Below are 15,014 nucleotides of genomic sequence, written 5' to 3'. Positions count from 1 at the left end.
GCCGTGTTTGGAGGAAGAAGAAGGATGAGTAGAACCCCAAGAACACCATCCCAACCGTGAACAATGGAGGTGGAAACATTCTTTGGGGATGCTTTTCTGCAAAGGGGACTGGACGACTGCACCGTATTGAGGGGAGGATGGATGAGGCCATGTATTGCGAGATCTTGGCCAACAACCTTCCCTCAGTAAGAGCATTGAAGATGGGTCGTGGCTGGGTCTTCCAGCATGACAACGACCCGAAACATACAGCCAAGGCAAGTAAGTAGTGGCTCCGTAAGAAGCATCTCAAGGGCCTGGAGTGGCCTAGCCAGTCTCCAGACCTGAACCCAATAGAAAATCTTTGGAGGGAGCTGAAAGTCTGTATTGCCCAGCAACAGCCCCGAAACCTGAAGGATCTGGAGAAGGTCTGTATGGAGGAGTGGGCCAAAATCCCTGCTGCAGTGTGTGCAAACCTGGTCAAGAACTACAGGAAACGTATGATCTCTGTAATTGCAAACAAAGGTTTCTGTACAAAATATTAAGTTATGCTTTTCTGATGTATCAAATACTTATGTCATGCAATAAAATGCAAATGAATTACTTAAAAATGTTCTGAATTGTTGTTTTAGATTCCGTCTCTCACAGTTGAAGTCTACCTATGATAAAAATTACAGACCTCTACATGCTTTGTAAGTAGGGAAAACCTACAGAATCGTCAGTGTATCAAATACTTGTTCTCCCCACTGTATACTTTTACATTTTGGTCCTTCAGCAGAATGATAATGTAAAAAATGATAACATGTAACAGTAAAAGCAGAGAACAAGTGTAATAGTTGTGGTGTTGTACAGTATGTCCTACATAGCTGCATGTGCTTCTCAAATAAATTCTATAATACGATAGTACTAGTAACAGATGTTTACAGTACCATCTAAGGAACAATATGGTCAATATGTCACATTTTACCTCAGTATCTCCAATTTACAGAGTGGATCTTCCAGTACAGCAGAGAGCTGCCTCACTCCTGATGAAGCCATTTCATAATTGTAGCGCAGGTCCAGCTCTCTCAGGTGTGAGGGGTTTGACTTTAGAGCTGAAGCCAGAGAACAAAAGCCTTCCTCTGTGACACTACAAGCTACCAGCCTGCAGACAGAGAAGCTTTTCTTTACCTCACTGTAAAACTGACATACTGGAATTGACCCCAAGCCTGATGCACTCACTGTACAGAAAATCCCGTTGGATAAAGCACCTGCTAAAATGGTGTATATTATTCATCATTAACACTACAACAACTGCAACTAAAATAAGGTGGTTCTGGAAATATTGTTTATCATATCCACACCTCAGTGTTTCCAATCGACAGAGTGGATCATCCAGCACCACAGAGAGCTCCTTCACTCCTAATTTTACTTCTGAATTCCAGTCCAGATCCAGCTCTCTCAGGTGTGAGGGGTTTGACCTCAGAGCTGAAGCCAGAAAGGTACAGCCTTCCTGTGTGACACTACAGTGTGACAGCCTGCAAAGGAAGAGGGATTTCTTCACTACACATAAAATAACATAGGAATAAATGTCCAAATATCTCAACTGAAAACATCTAAAGCCTAATATAGCATGACATTGGAACAATTATTATTGTTTTAGTTAGTGAGTTGTGACAGTATTTACCTAAGTCTCTCCAATTTACAATGTGGATCCTTCAGTACAGCAGAGAGCATCATCACTGCAGAGTCTCCTAAGGTGTTTTTGCTCAAGTCCAGCACTCTCAGATGTGAGGGGTTTGACATCAGAGCTGAAGCCAGAAAACCAAAACCGCCTTCTTTGACAACACACCATGATAGACTGCAGAATAAGAGAAAAGTTAAAAAAAATTTTTTTATGAAAACAGTAGACTACTGTATTCTCAGTAGAAACTATTCTGGCAACAACTCTAATACCTACAACAAAACTGTAACTACTCTAGCCAACCTGTTACCTGTCCAGCCTGCTCTCTCCCAGGTCTAACTCTACTCTAGCCAACCTGTTACCTGTCCAGCCTGCTCTCTCCCAGGTCTAACTCTACTCTAGCCAACCTGTTACCTGTCCAGCCTGCTCTCTCCCAGGTATAACTCTACTCTAGCCAACCTGTTACCTGCCCAGCCTGCTCTCCCCCAGGTGTAACTCTAGCCAACCTGTTACCTGCCCAGCCTGCTCTCCCCCAGGTGTAACTCTAGCCAACCTGTTACCTGTCCAGCCTGCTCTCTCCCATGTATAACTCTACTCTAGCCAACCTGTTACCTGCCCAGCCTGCTCTCCCCCAGGTGTAACTCTAGCCAACCTGTTACCTGTCCAGCCTGCTCTCTCCCATGTATAACTCTACTCTAGCCAACCTGTTACCTGCCCAGCCTGCTCTCCCCCAGGTGTAACTCTAGCCAACCTGTTACCTGTCCAGCCTGCTCTCTCCCAGGTATAACTCTACTCTAGCCAACCTGTTACCTGTCCAGGCTGCTCTCCCCCAGGTATAACTCTACTCTAGCCAACCTGTTACCTGCCCAGCCTTCTCTCCCCCAGGTCTAACTCTACTCTAGCCTACCTGTTACCTGTCCAGGCTGCTTTCCACCAGGTGTAACTCTACTCTAGCCAACCTGTTACCTGCCCAGCCTGCTCTCCCCCAGGTGTAACTCTCGCCAACCTGTTACCTGTCCAGGCTGCTCTCCCCCAGGTGTAACTCTAGCCAACCTGTTACCTGTCAGCCTGCTCTCCCCCAGGTATAACTCTACTCTAGCCAACCTGTTACCTGTCCAGGCTGCTCTCACTCTACTCTAGCCAACCTGTTACCTGTCCAGGCTGCTCTCCCCCAGGTATAACTCTACTCTAGCCAACCTGTTACCTGCCCAGCCTGCTCTCCCCCAGGTGTAACTCTAGCCAACCTGTTACCTACCCAGCCTGCTCCCCCCCAGGTATAACTCTACTCGAGCCTACCTGTTACCTGTCCAGGCTGCTTTCCCCAGGTGTAACTCTAGCCAACCTGTTACCTGTCCAGCCTGCTCTCCCCCAGGTTTAACTCTAGCAAACCTGTTACCTGTCCAGGCTACTCTCCCCCAGGTCTAACTCTACTCTAGCCAACCTGTTACCTGTCCAGGCTGCTCTCCCCCAAGTATAACTCTACTCTAGCCAACCTGCTCTCCCCCAGGTCTAACTCTACTCTAGCCAACCTGTTACCTGCCCAGCCTGCTCTCCCCCAGGTTTAACTCTAGCAAACCTGTTACCTGCCCAGCCTGCTCTCCCCCAGGTCTAACTCTACTCTAGCCAACCTGTTACCTGCCCAGCCTGCTCTCCCCCAGGTCTAACTCTACTCTAGCCAACCTGTTACCTGCCCAGCCTGCTCTCCCCCAGGTCTAACTCTACTCTAGCCAACCTGTTACCTGCCCAGCCTGCTCTCCCCCAGGTCTAACTCTACTCTAGCCAACCTGTTACCTGCCCAGCCTGCTCTCCCCCAGGTCTAACTCTACTCTAGCCAACCTGTTACCTGCCCAGCCTGCTCTCTCCCAGGTCTAACTCTACTCTAGCCAACCTGTTACCTGCCCAGCCTGCTCCCCCCAGGTATAACTCTACTCGAGCCTACCTGTTACCTGTCCAGGCTGCTTTCCCCCAGGTGTAACTCTAGCCAACCTGTTACCTGCCCAGCCTGCTTTCCCCCAGGTTTAACTCTACTCTAGCCAACCTGTTACCTGCCCAGCCTGCTCTCCCCCAGGTCTAACTCTACTCTAGCTAACCTGTTACCTGCCCAGCCTGCTCTCCCCCAGGTCTAACTCTACTCTGGCCAACCTGTTACCTGCCCAGCCTGCTCTCCCCCAGGTCTAACTCTACTCGAGCCAACCTGTTACCTGCCCAGCCTGCTCTCCCCCAGGTCTAACTCTACTCTAGCCAACCTGTTACCTGCCCAGCCTGCTCTCCCCCAGGTCTAACTCTACTCTAGCCAACCTGTTACCTGCCCAGCCTGCTCTCTCCCAGGTCTAACTCTACTCTAGCCAACCTGTTACCTGCCCAGCCTGCTCTCCCCCAGGTCTAACTCTACTCTAGCCAACCTGTTACCTGCCCAGCCTGCTCTCCCCCAGGTCTAACTCTACTCTAGCCAACCTGTTACCTGCCCAGCCTGCTCTCCCCCAGGTCTAACTCTACTCTAGCCAACCTGTTACCTGCCCAGCCTGCTCTCCCCCAGGTCTAACTCTACTCTAGCCAACCTGTTATCTGCCCAGCCTGCTCTCCCCAGGTCTAACTCTACTCTAGCCAACCTGTTACCTGCCCAGCCTGCTCTCCCCCAGGTCTAACTCTACTCTAGCCAACCTGTTACCTGCCCAGCCTGCTCTCCCCCAGGTCTAACTCTACTCTAGCCAACCTGTTACCTGCCCAGCCTGCTCTCCCCCAGGTCTAACTCTACTCTAGCCAACCTGTTATCTGCCCAGCCTGCTCTCCCCCAGGCAAAAGACAACTGAGCACCTAAGTACTCTTTCCAGGAACTCCCTTCAACTAGGAATGTTCCATCATTATAGCCCCAAAACACATTCCTACCATAAATGCATAATTTCCCATGGACATATAACATCATAAACACACACTTCAACAACTTGTGCCATAACTTCTACTTTAAGTCACACAATACATATTCACTTCAGACAAACACACAAGGTAGGTTAAAATATAGAATTATACTCTACCAACACTTCAATCATTATTCTGATAATATATTTCACATTGCTAGAGCATGTACGTTTAAAATGGGCAGCTTTATTTATACATGGTAAAAACATGGTTAATTTTTTTTACGAACTGGCTTGCACAACTAACACTCGACTTTTGCGCCTTACGTCAAAGTATTGTTGGCAAACGGAACGCGCTACTCAATCCAACATATCCTCTTTTGTTTTGGGATTCTTGGCTATACCATGAAGAGATACAATAAAAGAGTCTTTCTCCGACCCGTTATTTGTTTCTGTGTCATTGGCATGTGCTCCATTACAAAGGGAGTCATTTTAAAATGGGCCGTTCAAACATTATCATTATAAAACATGACATTGTGTTTACGTCAATACACACAGTACATATGGACTTATATTCAAATGGTGAAAGGTGTGACCAATGTCATGATTATTATAAAATATTGGTTAAGAAAATATTCAGTTAAGCATATTCAGTTATCCCCAGGTGAAATCGGTCAAATTATTGTTTAAAGTGAACTTGGTTTAGCTTGGAGTAAAGTATTTGGAAGTACAGACCCCAAACCTCCATTCTCACCTTAGTGTCTCCAGTTTACAGTGTGGATCCTCCAATACAGCCGAGAGCAGCATCACTCCTGAATCTCCTGGTTCATTGTCATTCAGGTCCAGCTCTATCAAGTGAGAAGGGTTTGACCTTAGAGCTGAAGCTAGAGAAGCACAGCTATCCTCTGAGATTCGACAGCACGATAGCCTTGAGAGAAAATTATATTTCAGTCCGAAACTTTTCAACATAAAATACGGTTCTAATTTCAATTCATATTCAAAGCTATTCAATTAACAACTACAAAAATGCAAATGTAACTTTTTCGGACCAAATAAACAGTGGATATAAAAGAATGAGAAAAAAAAGTTAGTGGAAAATGTCCTCAAATTCCACACTCACCTCAATGTCTGCAGTTTACAGTGTGGATTCTCCAGTACAGTAGAGAGCAGCTTTACTCCTGAGTCTCCTGGGTTATTCCCACTCAAATCCAGCTCTCTCAAATGTGAGGGGTTAGATCTCAGAGCTGATGCCAGAGAAGTACAGCTTTTCTCTGTGATTCTACAGTTTGACAACCTGCGGTAAGAGAAACAGCCGCTTGTCTATTAGACCATTTCAACACATCGCAGAACAAATTAAGAGGCAGACATGTACTTGGCGGGGGGCATGTACTGGTCTAAACACCAGCTTATTGAACATGATCTATGCACTAGGTACATTTCTATATGACATCTGTTTAGTATGATACTGTATCTAGTACAAAAGGTTTAGATAATATTAATTCAAATAAGATAAAAATATCAATGAAAATGTTAAAATGTTTTATATCAATTAACATTAGTTTAGTTTGTTATGACCGTATTCACCTCAGTGTCTTCAGTTTACAGTGAGAATCCTCCAGTACAGTAGAAAGTAGCTTAATTCCTGAGTCTCCTGGGTTATTGTAGCTCAGATCCAGCTCTCTCAGGTGAGAGGGGTTTGACTTTAGAGTTAAAGTCGGAGAAGCACAATCTTTGTTTGTGAAATCACAGTTTGACAGCCTACACAGAGACAACAGATCAATCACTCTCTCACTGTCAACCGAGATGTATAAATCTGTGAAATTACCACAGCAAATTATTCAATATTCTAAATTATTTTAATACGTTAGACCATGACAGTAACCCAATGTATCATAGAGTGTGTCGTGTAATCTATTGAAAGTATCAATGACTATATGATCAGCATTAAAACAATGTTTTTTTTTATTTACACTGACCTCAGTATCTCCAGTTTACAGTGTGGATCCTCCAGTACAGCATATAGGAGCTTCACTCCTGAGTCTCCTGGGTTATTGTAGCTCAGGTCCAGCTCTCTCAGCTGAGAGGGGTTTGATCTCAGAGCTGAGGCCAGAGAAGCACAGCCTTCCTCTGTGACGCCACAGGCTGACAGGCTGCAGAGAAAGAAAGTCTTTTAAATTCTTAACACTCAATACAATGCTACACACATTACATTCTTTGTTTTATTCTTCCATGGCAACTGAGGGCAGTAAAGATGACTCCTAATTTGTATAGATTACTTTTGAATACTCTCATTGCAGGTTTATTAAGTCTCATGGTTTTCAGAACTTACTATCAGGTAAATTATTACACTTAGGACAAAATAATGATAATTGATAAAAGATTTTCACACATACAAAAAAAAACATTAGAGAATACTTCTTAGTGATAAGAGATTTTGTGAATGCAGGCCCAGAGTCATTTAGAAACATGAAGACTATAGAGATATGTATATATATATATATATATATATATATATATAAAACAGAGAAATGACCCCACCTTAATGTCTCCAGTTTACAACTTGGATTCTCTAGGACAGTAGAGAGCAGCTTCACTCCTGAGTCTCCTGGGTTATTGTAGCTCAGGTCCAGCTCTCTCAGCCGAGAGGGGTTTGATCTCAGAGCTGAGGCCAGAGAAGCACAGCCTTCCTCTGTGACGCCACAGGCTGACAGGCTGCAGAGAGAAAATCTATTCACTCTTTACACTCAATACAATGCCACACTAATTTGATTCCTCCATGGCAAAAGTGGCCAGTGAAAAAAAACTCTTAACTTGTTTAGATTGATTTTGAATTAACAAATGAGATTTCACAAAAAAAAAAAAAATCATTCTTAATGATAAAAGGTTTTGTGAATACAGGCCCAGACATCTCTCAGGGAAAGTAGCCTACATCTCTCAGGGAAAGTAGCCTACCTCAATGTCTCCAGTTTACACCGCGGATTATCCAGGCCTGTAGAGAGCAGCTCCACTCCCGAATCCTGGAGGTCATTGTCACTCAGGTCCAGCTTTATCAGACTAGAGGAGCTTGAGCAGAGAGCTGAGGCAAGGGCTCCACAGGACATCACTGAGAGGCTACACTTATTTAACCTGGAAGAAAATTTGAGTAAAAAAGTATAAAAGTCATTCATCCCCACTAGCTTTGCTATCTCATGAAACTGGGAAATGTTGTTAGAGAGGATTCAGTTGAATGAAGGAGCATGATTGGCTCATGTCTGCTTGCATTACACAGGGACATTATTTACAGAGCCGTTTTGGATGCCTTAACCACTGGCAGCAGCCTCAGAAGAGCCTCATCTGATCCACTAAATTGCTTCAAGTCAAATACACCCAGCTCCTCTGCTGAAGTCAGCAACACAAAGGCGAGAGCTGACCAATGTGCAGGTGAGAGTTTGGCTCCTGAGACATTTCCTGAGCTCAGGTAGCTCTGAATCTCCTGCACTAGGGTTGGGTCATTCATTTCATTTAGACAGTGAAACAGATTGATGCACTTCTCTGAAGAGGCATTCTCTCGGATCTTCTCCTTGATGTAATCAATTGTTTTCTTGTTGACCTCAACTGTTTCCGTGTCAATCTTTGAGCGACCTCCTGTCCATTTCAGTAGGCCTCGAAAGATAGCCTGATTTGATGGCAGCGAGAGGCCAAGAAGGAAGCGGAGGAAAAGATCCAGGTGGCCATTCTCACTCTGTAGTGCCTTATCCACTGCATTCTGATAGAAGTGAATTGCAGGCATTATTTTGACTCGCCTCTTCAGATTCTTGGGGATGGACTGCTGATTGTTTTTTGTTGTGTTGAAGTCATCATTGAAAGAGAGAAACCTATAAAAAGCTGCAAGACATTCCTGGATGCTCAGATGCACAAAGCAATAAACCTTCCCTTGATGCAGCCCAAACTCCTCCCTGAAGACCTCAGTGCACACTCCAGAGTACACAGATGCCTCTCTGACATCAACGCCACACTCTGTCAGGTCCTCTTCATAGAAGATCAGGTTGCCTGTTTCCAGCTGCTCATATGCCAGTTTTCCCAGTGACAGAATCATCTCTTTATCCCAGTGGGGATCAATGACATTGTCGCCATGATATTTCAGATTCTTCTGTTTTATCTGGAACATTATGAAGTGCATGTACATTTTTGACAGAGTTTTGGGGATCTCTCCACTCTCTGCTCCAGCCAAAAATCTTTGTAGAACAGTGGCTGAAATCCAACAGAACACTGGTATGTGGCACATGATGTGGAGGCTCCTTGATGACTTCAAGTGTGTGATGATTTTGTTGGCCAGGGTCACATCGCTGATTCTTTTCCTGAAGTACTCCTCCTTCTGTGGGTCATTGAACCCTCGTATCTCTGTCACCTGGTCCACATACTCAGGAGGGATCTGATTGGCTGCCGCTGGTCGGGAGGTTATCCAGAGGAGAGCAGATGGAAGCAGATTCCCCTTGATGAGGTTTGTTAGAAGCACGTCCACTGAGGTTGACTCTGTGACATCAAAACAGCTCTCATTGTTCTGGAAGTCTAGAGGTAGTCGACACTCATCCAAACCGTCCAAGACAAACAAAGCATTGTACTTGTCAGAGATAGACATTCCTGATTCTTTTGTCTCCATGAAAAAATGATTGAGGAGGTCCATCAAACTGTGTTTTTCTACCTTCATCAAATTCAGCTCCCGGAAAGTAAGAGGAAATATGAAGTGGGCGTCCTGATTTGCTTTTCCTTCAGCCCAGTCCAGAATAAACTTTTGCACAGAGATCGTTTTTCCAATGCCAGCGACTCCCTTTGTCAGCACAGTTCTGATAGGTTTGACTTGTCCAGGTAAGGGTTTGAATATGTCGTTGCATTTGATTGGCATCTCTTGCTCTACTGGTCTCCTGGATGCTGTCTCAATCCGTCTCACCTCATGTTCTTTGTTGACTTCTCCACTTCCGCCCTCTGTGATGTAGAGCTCTGTGTAGATCTTATTTAAGATTGTAGGTTTCCCCTGCTTAGCAATTCCTTCAAAGACACGCTCACACTTTTTTCTCAGGTTGGATTTGAGCTTATGTTGGCACCTATCATGACGCTCGTCTGAATGGAAATGCAAGGATGTTTAAGATATCATTAAATCACATACTATTTGTAAATAATGATTGATATGAAAAACATATAGGACTGTGATCAACAATTGAGTGTTTGGCAGAGCTCTTACATTTCTCAAGTGTATCAGCAAGTTCCTTCTGGTTCATGTTCCTCAGGATGTGCAGTGTGATATTAAGAGTCTCCGATCTGGCACTGCTCTCCTGATGTTCAGCATCCACCACTTCCTGATCTTCCTCCTGACTGTCAAAGCTTTCTGGGTAATCTGGAGTCAGAAGCCTCTTCCACCTCTTCAACTCACTTTTCACAAAACTGATGATATGTTGCTCAAGCAACTGGAATTAAAGGAATAAAGTTAAAACCTTGAATAAGGTGCAATCTGCAATATGTCTAGATGTTCAATGGTAATATCAATTTCAGTATACCTTGAATATGGAGGAGAGGTCTGTTAGCTGACTCTGGGTAGACTGATCATTCAGGGTCTCGGACTTTGATATTTCCTGTTGGTCTCTGTGGACATAATGTGAGATAGGCGGTGATTTTATTTGCCCCCCAACTTATCTGATAAAAAAATAAGTTGAATAGATTTTTTCTTTTTTTTATAGGATTTTTATTGTTGGACATAGAAGATTGTAAAAACACCAGCAAATCAGCTCCAAGTGATTTTAATTCCCATGCATAATAGGGATATATGTGATCGTATACAAATGTTAGCAAGGCATACACATTTTATATTGGTTTGGGCTTCTTTCTGTCAATTTGCAGTGTACAAATAATTTGTAATCATCTTTTGGCCTCCTGACCATTCGCTCAAGAAAAAAAGAAAAAGGGCCCTGTGGCTGAATGTAGTGGAGGATCCCTGGTCTAAAATGTTTACAATACAAAAATACTAATATATTGAAGAGTGTAATGAGCTTAAAAAAACTAAAAAGTGCATGTTAATGAGAAAAAGAGAGCCAGAAATAAGTTAATATTTTAGTATAGCTAGAACGTTCTAGCCTCTCCTTCTCTGAAGTTGATTGGCTGTCCCATGGACCAATCACTCTTCATGTTGAGAACTACAGGGAAAAAACAGACACCACGAGTTGCTTTACCTTTGTTCTGTAGAGAGGACATCCTCTCTGAAGTTGATTGGCTGTCCCATGGACCCATCACTCTTCATAGACACACAGCTGGGCATAGGTGAGTATGGTTTCTCCTGCTGGACCCTGTCAAAATGCACGTTGCTATTTTCTAATCATGTTGAGAACTACAGGGAAAAAACAGACACCACTAGTTGCTTTACCTTTGTTCTGTAGAGAGGACATCCTCTCTGAAGTTGATTGGCTGTCCCATGGACCCATCACTCTTCATAAACACACCGCTGGGCATAGGTGAGTATGGTTTCTCCTGCTGGACCCTGTCAAAATGCACATTGCTATTTTCTAATCATGTTGAGAACTACAGGGAAAAAACAGACACCACTAGTTGCTTTACCTTTGTTCTGTAGAGAGGGCATCCTCTCTGAAGTTGATTGGCTGTCCCATGGACCCATCACTCTTCATAGACACACAGCTGGAGGAGAATGTTTGAAATTTGAATTGGCACGTAAAGCAGTTCATTTATCGTTGTGCGACATGTTTGTAATATAATATAGACAAGGGAACTCAACTGCAACCAGGGAAGTTCCCCACTCCAAAAGGATCTTTTGTCAACATAGCTATGGATTTTAGACATGATAGAGCAAAAAGAAAAGAGATACTGCCTGGTGATAATTGACAGGTTTATCAGGTGGGTGGAACCATCCAACTGCATTGCGCGAACAGTAGCAAAATTATACTCAGGTTTGGAATACCTGAGGTTTGTCTACAGACAATGGGACCCATCTCATAGGAGGTGTGGTTAACCAAATGGCCAAAATGATGGATGTTGACTGACCAGAAGTTTGTGTCCATCTATCAACCGCGGAGTAACGAGAGTTACTGAGGGCTAAGAGGAACATGAAATGCTCCCTTGTCAAACTATGCCATTCCACAGGAATGACATGGGTAGAGGGATTACCTCGTCTCATGAAAATGCGCAGCAGCTTAACAAAGGTATTGGGTGTACACCTTATGAAATGTTAACAAGACCACCAATGAACACCCCAGGGGTGAGACATATGACTGACCGATAGATAATGTGTGACCATCTTGAGTACATGAATAAACTAACTGCTGTTGTAAGTCTTCTTCACTCTCACACTAGGAAAGCAGCAGAACCAATCCCAGAACCAATCACCCTCGGTCTGGGGCTCCATGCAAGATCTCACCTCGTGGGGCATCAATGATCATGAGGAAGGTGAGAGATCAGCCCAGAACTACACGGTCAATGACATGAAGAGAGCTGGGACCACAGTCTCAAAGAAAACCATTAGTAACACACTACGCCGTCATGGATTAGAAATCCTGCAGCGCACGCAAGGTCCCCCTGCTCAAGCCAGCGCATGTCCAGGCCCGTCTGAAGTTTGCCATTGAACATCTGGATGATCCAGAGGAGGAATGGGAGAAGGTCGTGTGGTCTGATGAGACAAAAATATAGCTTTTTGGTCTAAACTCCACTCGCCGTGTTTGGAGGAAGAAGAAGGATGAGTACAACCCCAATAACACCATCCCAACCGTGAAGCATGGAGGTGGAAACATCATTCTTTGGGGATGCTTTTCTGCAAAGGGGACAGGACGACTGCACCGTATTGAGGGGAGGATGGGGCCATGTATCGCGAGATCTTGGCCAACAACCTCCTTCCCTCAGTAAGAGCATTGAAGATGGGTCGTGGCTGGGTCTTCCAGCATGATAACGACCCGAAACATGCAGCTCGAGCAACTAAGGAGTAGCTCCGTGAGAAGCATCTCAAGGGCCTCCCGGGTGGAGCAGTGTTCTAGAGCACTGCACTGCAGCACTAGCTGTGCCACCAGAGACCCGGGTTCACGCCCAGGCTCTGTCGCAGCCGGCCGCAACCGGGAGGTCTGTGAGGAGAAGCACAATTGGCCTAACATTGTCTGGCTTGGCCAGTAGGGATATCCTTGTCTCATCATGCACCAGCGACTCCTGTGGCGGACCGGGCGCAGTGCACGCTAACCAAGGTCACCAGGTGCACGGTGTTTCCTCAGTGTTTCCTCAGTGTTTCCTCAGTGTTTCCTCAGTGTTTCCTCCGACACGGCTGGCTTCCGGGTTGGATGCGCACTGTGTTAAGAAGCAGTGCGGCTTGGTTGGGTTGTGTTTCGGATGACACATGACTTTCGACCTTCGTCTCTCCCGAGCCCGTACGGGAGTTGTAGCGATGAGACAAGATAGTAACTACTAACAATTGGATACCACAAAATTGGGGAGAAAAAAGGGGCTAAAATAAAATAGAAAATATATTTTAAAAAAGAAGCATGTCAAGGTCCTGGAATGGCCTGGTCTCCAGACCTGAACCATATAGAAAAACTTTGGAGGGAGCTGAATGTCCGTGTTGCCCAGCGACAGCCCCTGAAACCTGGAGGAGTGGGCCAAAATCCCTGCTGCAAACCTGGTCAAGAACTACAGGAAAAGTATGATCTCTGTAATTGCAAACAAAGGTTTCTGTACCAAATATTAAGTTATGCTTTTCTGATATCAAATACTTATGTCATGCAATAAAATGCAAATTTATTACTAAAAATCATACAATGTGATTTTCTGGATTTTTGTTTTAGATTCCGTCTCTCTTCCGTCTCTCACAGTTGAAGTGTATCCATGATAAAAATTACAGTAGGAAAACCTGTCAAATCGGCAGTGTATCAAATACAGTGGGGCAAAAAAGTATTTAGTCAGACACCAATTGTGCAAGTTCTCCCACTTAAAAAGATGAGAGGCCTGTAACTTGCACAATTGGTGGCTGACTAAATACTTTTTTGCCCCACTGTCCTTGTTCTCCCCACTGTACATAGGATTACAGAGGATGGGAAACACATCTGGCACATGGGTAATGATTTTCCAGAAACACACCTCCACAGCATTTCTGTGGGAAACCCAGGCAGTACCAATTGGAAAGAATGATTTTGGAGTTAGATTCCCCCATTTTATGAAAAGGAACAAAACTAGGGCTCGACAAAGAAAAATCAATTATACTCTTCTGATGTTGGTCAAAGGGGGAAGGAAGCAGCATGGAAAGTTATAGTAATGGGTAAATGGATTAACAATTTTACATACTCCGTGCAGGTCCTTACTAATTTGATAAAACAGGGTTTTACTCAGTTGTCACTAAATGTGCAGAATTTGAAGGCAGTAGTGACCAGAGACGAAATGGCACATATTGGCTAAAGACAGAGGGGCCTACAGGTCCCTTGGAATAAACGATGAGGATTACTGTGTCATGTTGCTTCCTGACTCCTCTGACAACATGACAGCTATTATAAATAAAAAAAATTGATGACCTGGCTAGATTAGGAGGTACTCTGGGAAAAGCTGAAAACACCATATTTAACCAAATTGGACACTGGTTTAATGGTGTATTTGGAAACTTGATGGGTAAGGTAATGATGTCCTTGACTGCCATGATTGTTCCACTCCTGGTAGGACTACTTTTTCTTTTGACTTATGTATAATAAAGTGCTTGGCTAGAAAGACTGTTGAACATTTGGGGATTATGGGACACATGTATGTTGGGGTGGTCACAAGAAGGGAGCAAACTTACCTAATGTGGTAGAGGGAAGATATGAGAGATACTAGAGCTTGTCGTGTATATATGGGTCAACTGAGAGAAGAGTATAGTGATAGTTTCTCCTATGATAAAGGGGATTTTAGTGTGTTAGACTTACAGCAACAGGTGACAGGTGTAAACCTTTCCAGGATAGAGGAAGGAATGGGAGCACTTTTTGAAGGAATGTGAGTATGCAGTGATAAGGTGTATCTCACTTTACCTCCTGCATGGGGGGGGATGTTGTTATTTGAGGAGAACAGAAATGTTCATGTTAAAGAATGCCGGTCACTTTTCAATGAAACAGGTAAAATCAACTCTGGGGTACTGAAGCGTGCCAAACGACTCATCCCAGACTATCAGGAAGCCTATGGTCATGTCCTACACCCGGGTGACATTTATGGTATGTCTATCACACTCCTGGGATGTGGCTGTCCTAGGAAAGTGGGTAAACAATTTAACCTATTCTTTACAGGCCCATATGAATTTAACAGTCCAAGGATTTGGCCAACTCTCATTAGATGTCTGAAATCTGAAAGCAGTAGTCAGCCGCCATGAGTTGGCTTTAGATGATCTTTTCGGCGAAGGAAGGAGGACAGTGTAACGTACTAGGTATTATTGATCCTGAAAATTGTGTTATGTTCCTCCCTGACTCCGAGAATATGACTGAAATTAGTGATAAGATTGCTGATCTTAGTAAAACTCTCAAAATCTGAAAAATCTCTTTTTGACAAAA

The 15,014-nt window shown here is 44.2% G+C and overlaps 1 protein-coding gene across 7 annotated transcripts in view; it reads right to left on the bottom strand.

Annotated features, from left to right (window-relative positions):
- The window catches only part of LOC135509264 (NACHT, LRR and PYD domains-containing protein 3-like), a 29,314-nt gene that overhangs the window by 8,617 nt on the left and 5,683 nt on the right, over positions 1-15,014 (bottom strand). For 5 of the 7 annotated variants that reach the window (XM_064929769.1, XM_064929771.1, XM_064929775.1 and 2 more), the window contains 15 exons: positions 11,077-11,154; positions 10,886-10,999; positions 10,695-10,808; positions 10,026-10,110; positions 9,713-9,935; positions 7,776-9,591; positions 7,447-7,620; positions 7,033-7,206; positions 6,471-6,644; positions 6,079-6,252; positions 5,615-5,788; positions 5,249-5,422; positions 1,643-1,816; positions 1,320-1,493; positions 944-1,120 (listed from right to left, as the gene is read on the bottom strand). In XM_064929769.1, the coding sequence (XP_064785841.1) occupies positions 944-1,120; positions 1,320-1,493; positions 1,643-1,816; positions 5,249-5,422; positions 5,615-5,788; positions 6,079-6,252; positions 6,471-6,644; positions 7,033-7,206; positions 7,447-7,620; positions 7,776-9,591; positions 9,713-9,935; positions 10,026-10,110; positions 10,695-10,808; positions 10,886-10,999; positions 11,077-11,154 (3,999 nt within the window). Of the gene's footprint in view, positions 1-943; positions 1,121-1,319; positions 1,494-1,642; positions 1,817-5,248; positions 5,423-5,614; positions 5,789-6,078; positions 6,253-6,470; positions 6,645-7,032; positions 7,207-7,446; positions 7,621-7,775; positions 9,592-9,712; positions 9,936-10,025; positions 10,111-10,694; positions 10,834-10,885; positions 11,000-11,076; positions 11,155-15,014 lie in introns of those variants that run through there. The other 2 variants (XM_064929774.1, XM_064929772.1) reach the window with 2 other exon arrangements.

The sequence above is a fragment of the Oncorhynchus masou genome, chromosome 22 (genome assembly GCF_036934945.1).
Source record: "Oncorhynchus masou masou isolate Uvic2021 chromosome 22, UVic_Omas_1.1, whole genome shotgun sequence".
NCBI lineage: Eukaryota > Metazoa > Chordata > Actinopteri > Salmoniformes > Salmonidae > Oncorhynchus > Oncorhynchus masou.
This window is presented reverse-complemented; position numbering and strand designations above follow the sequence as displayed.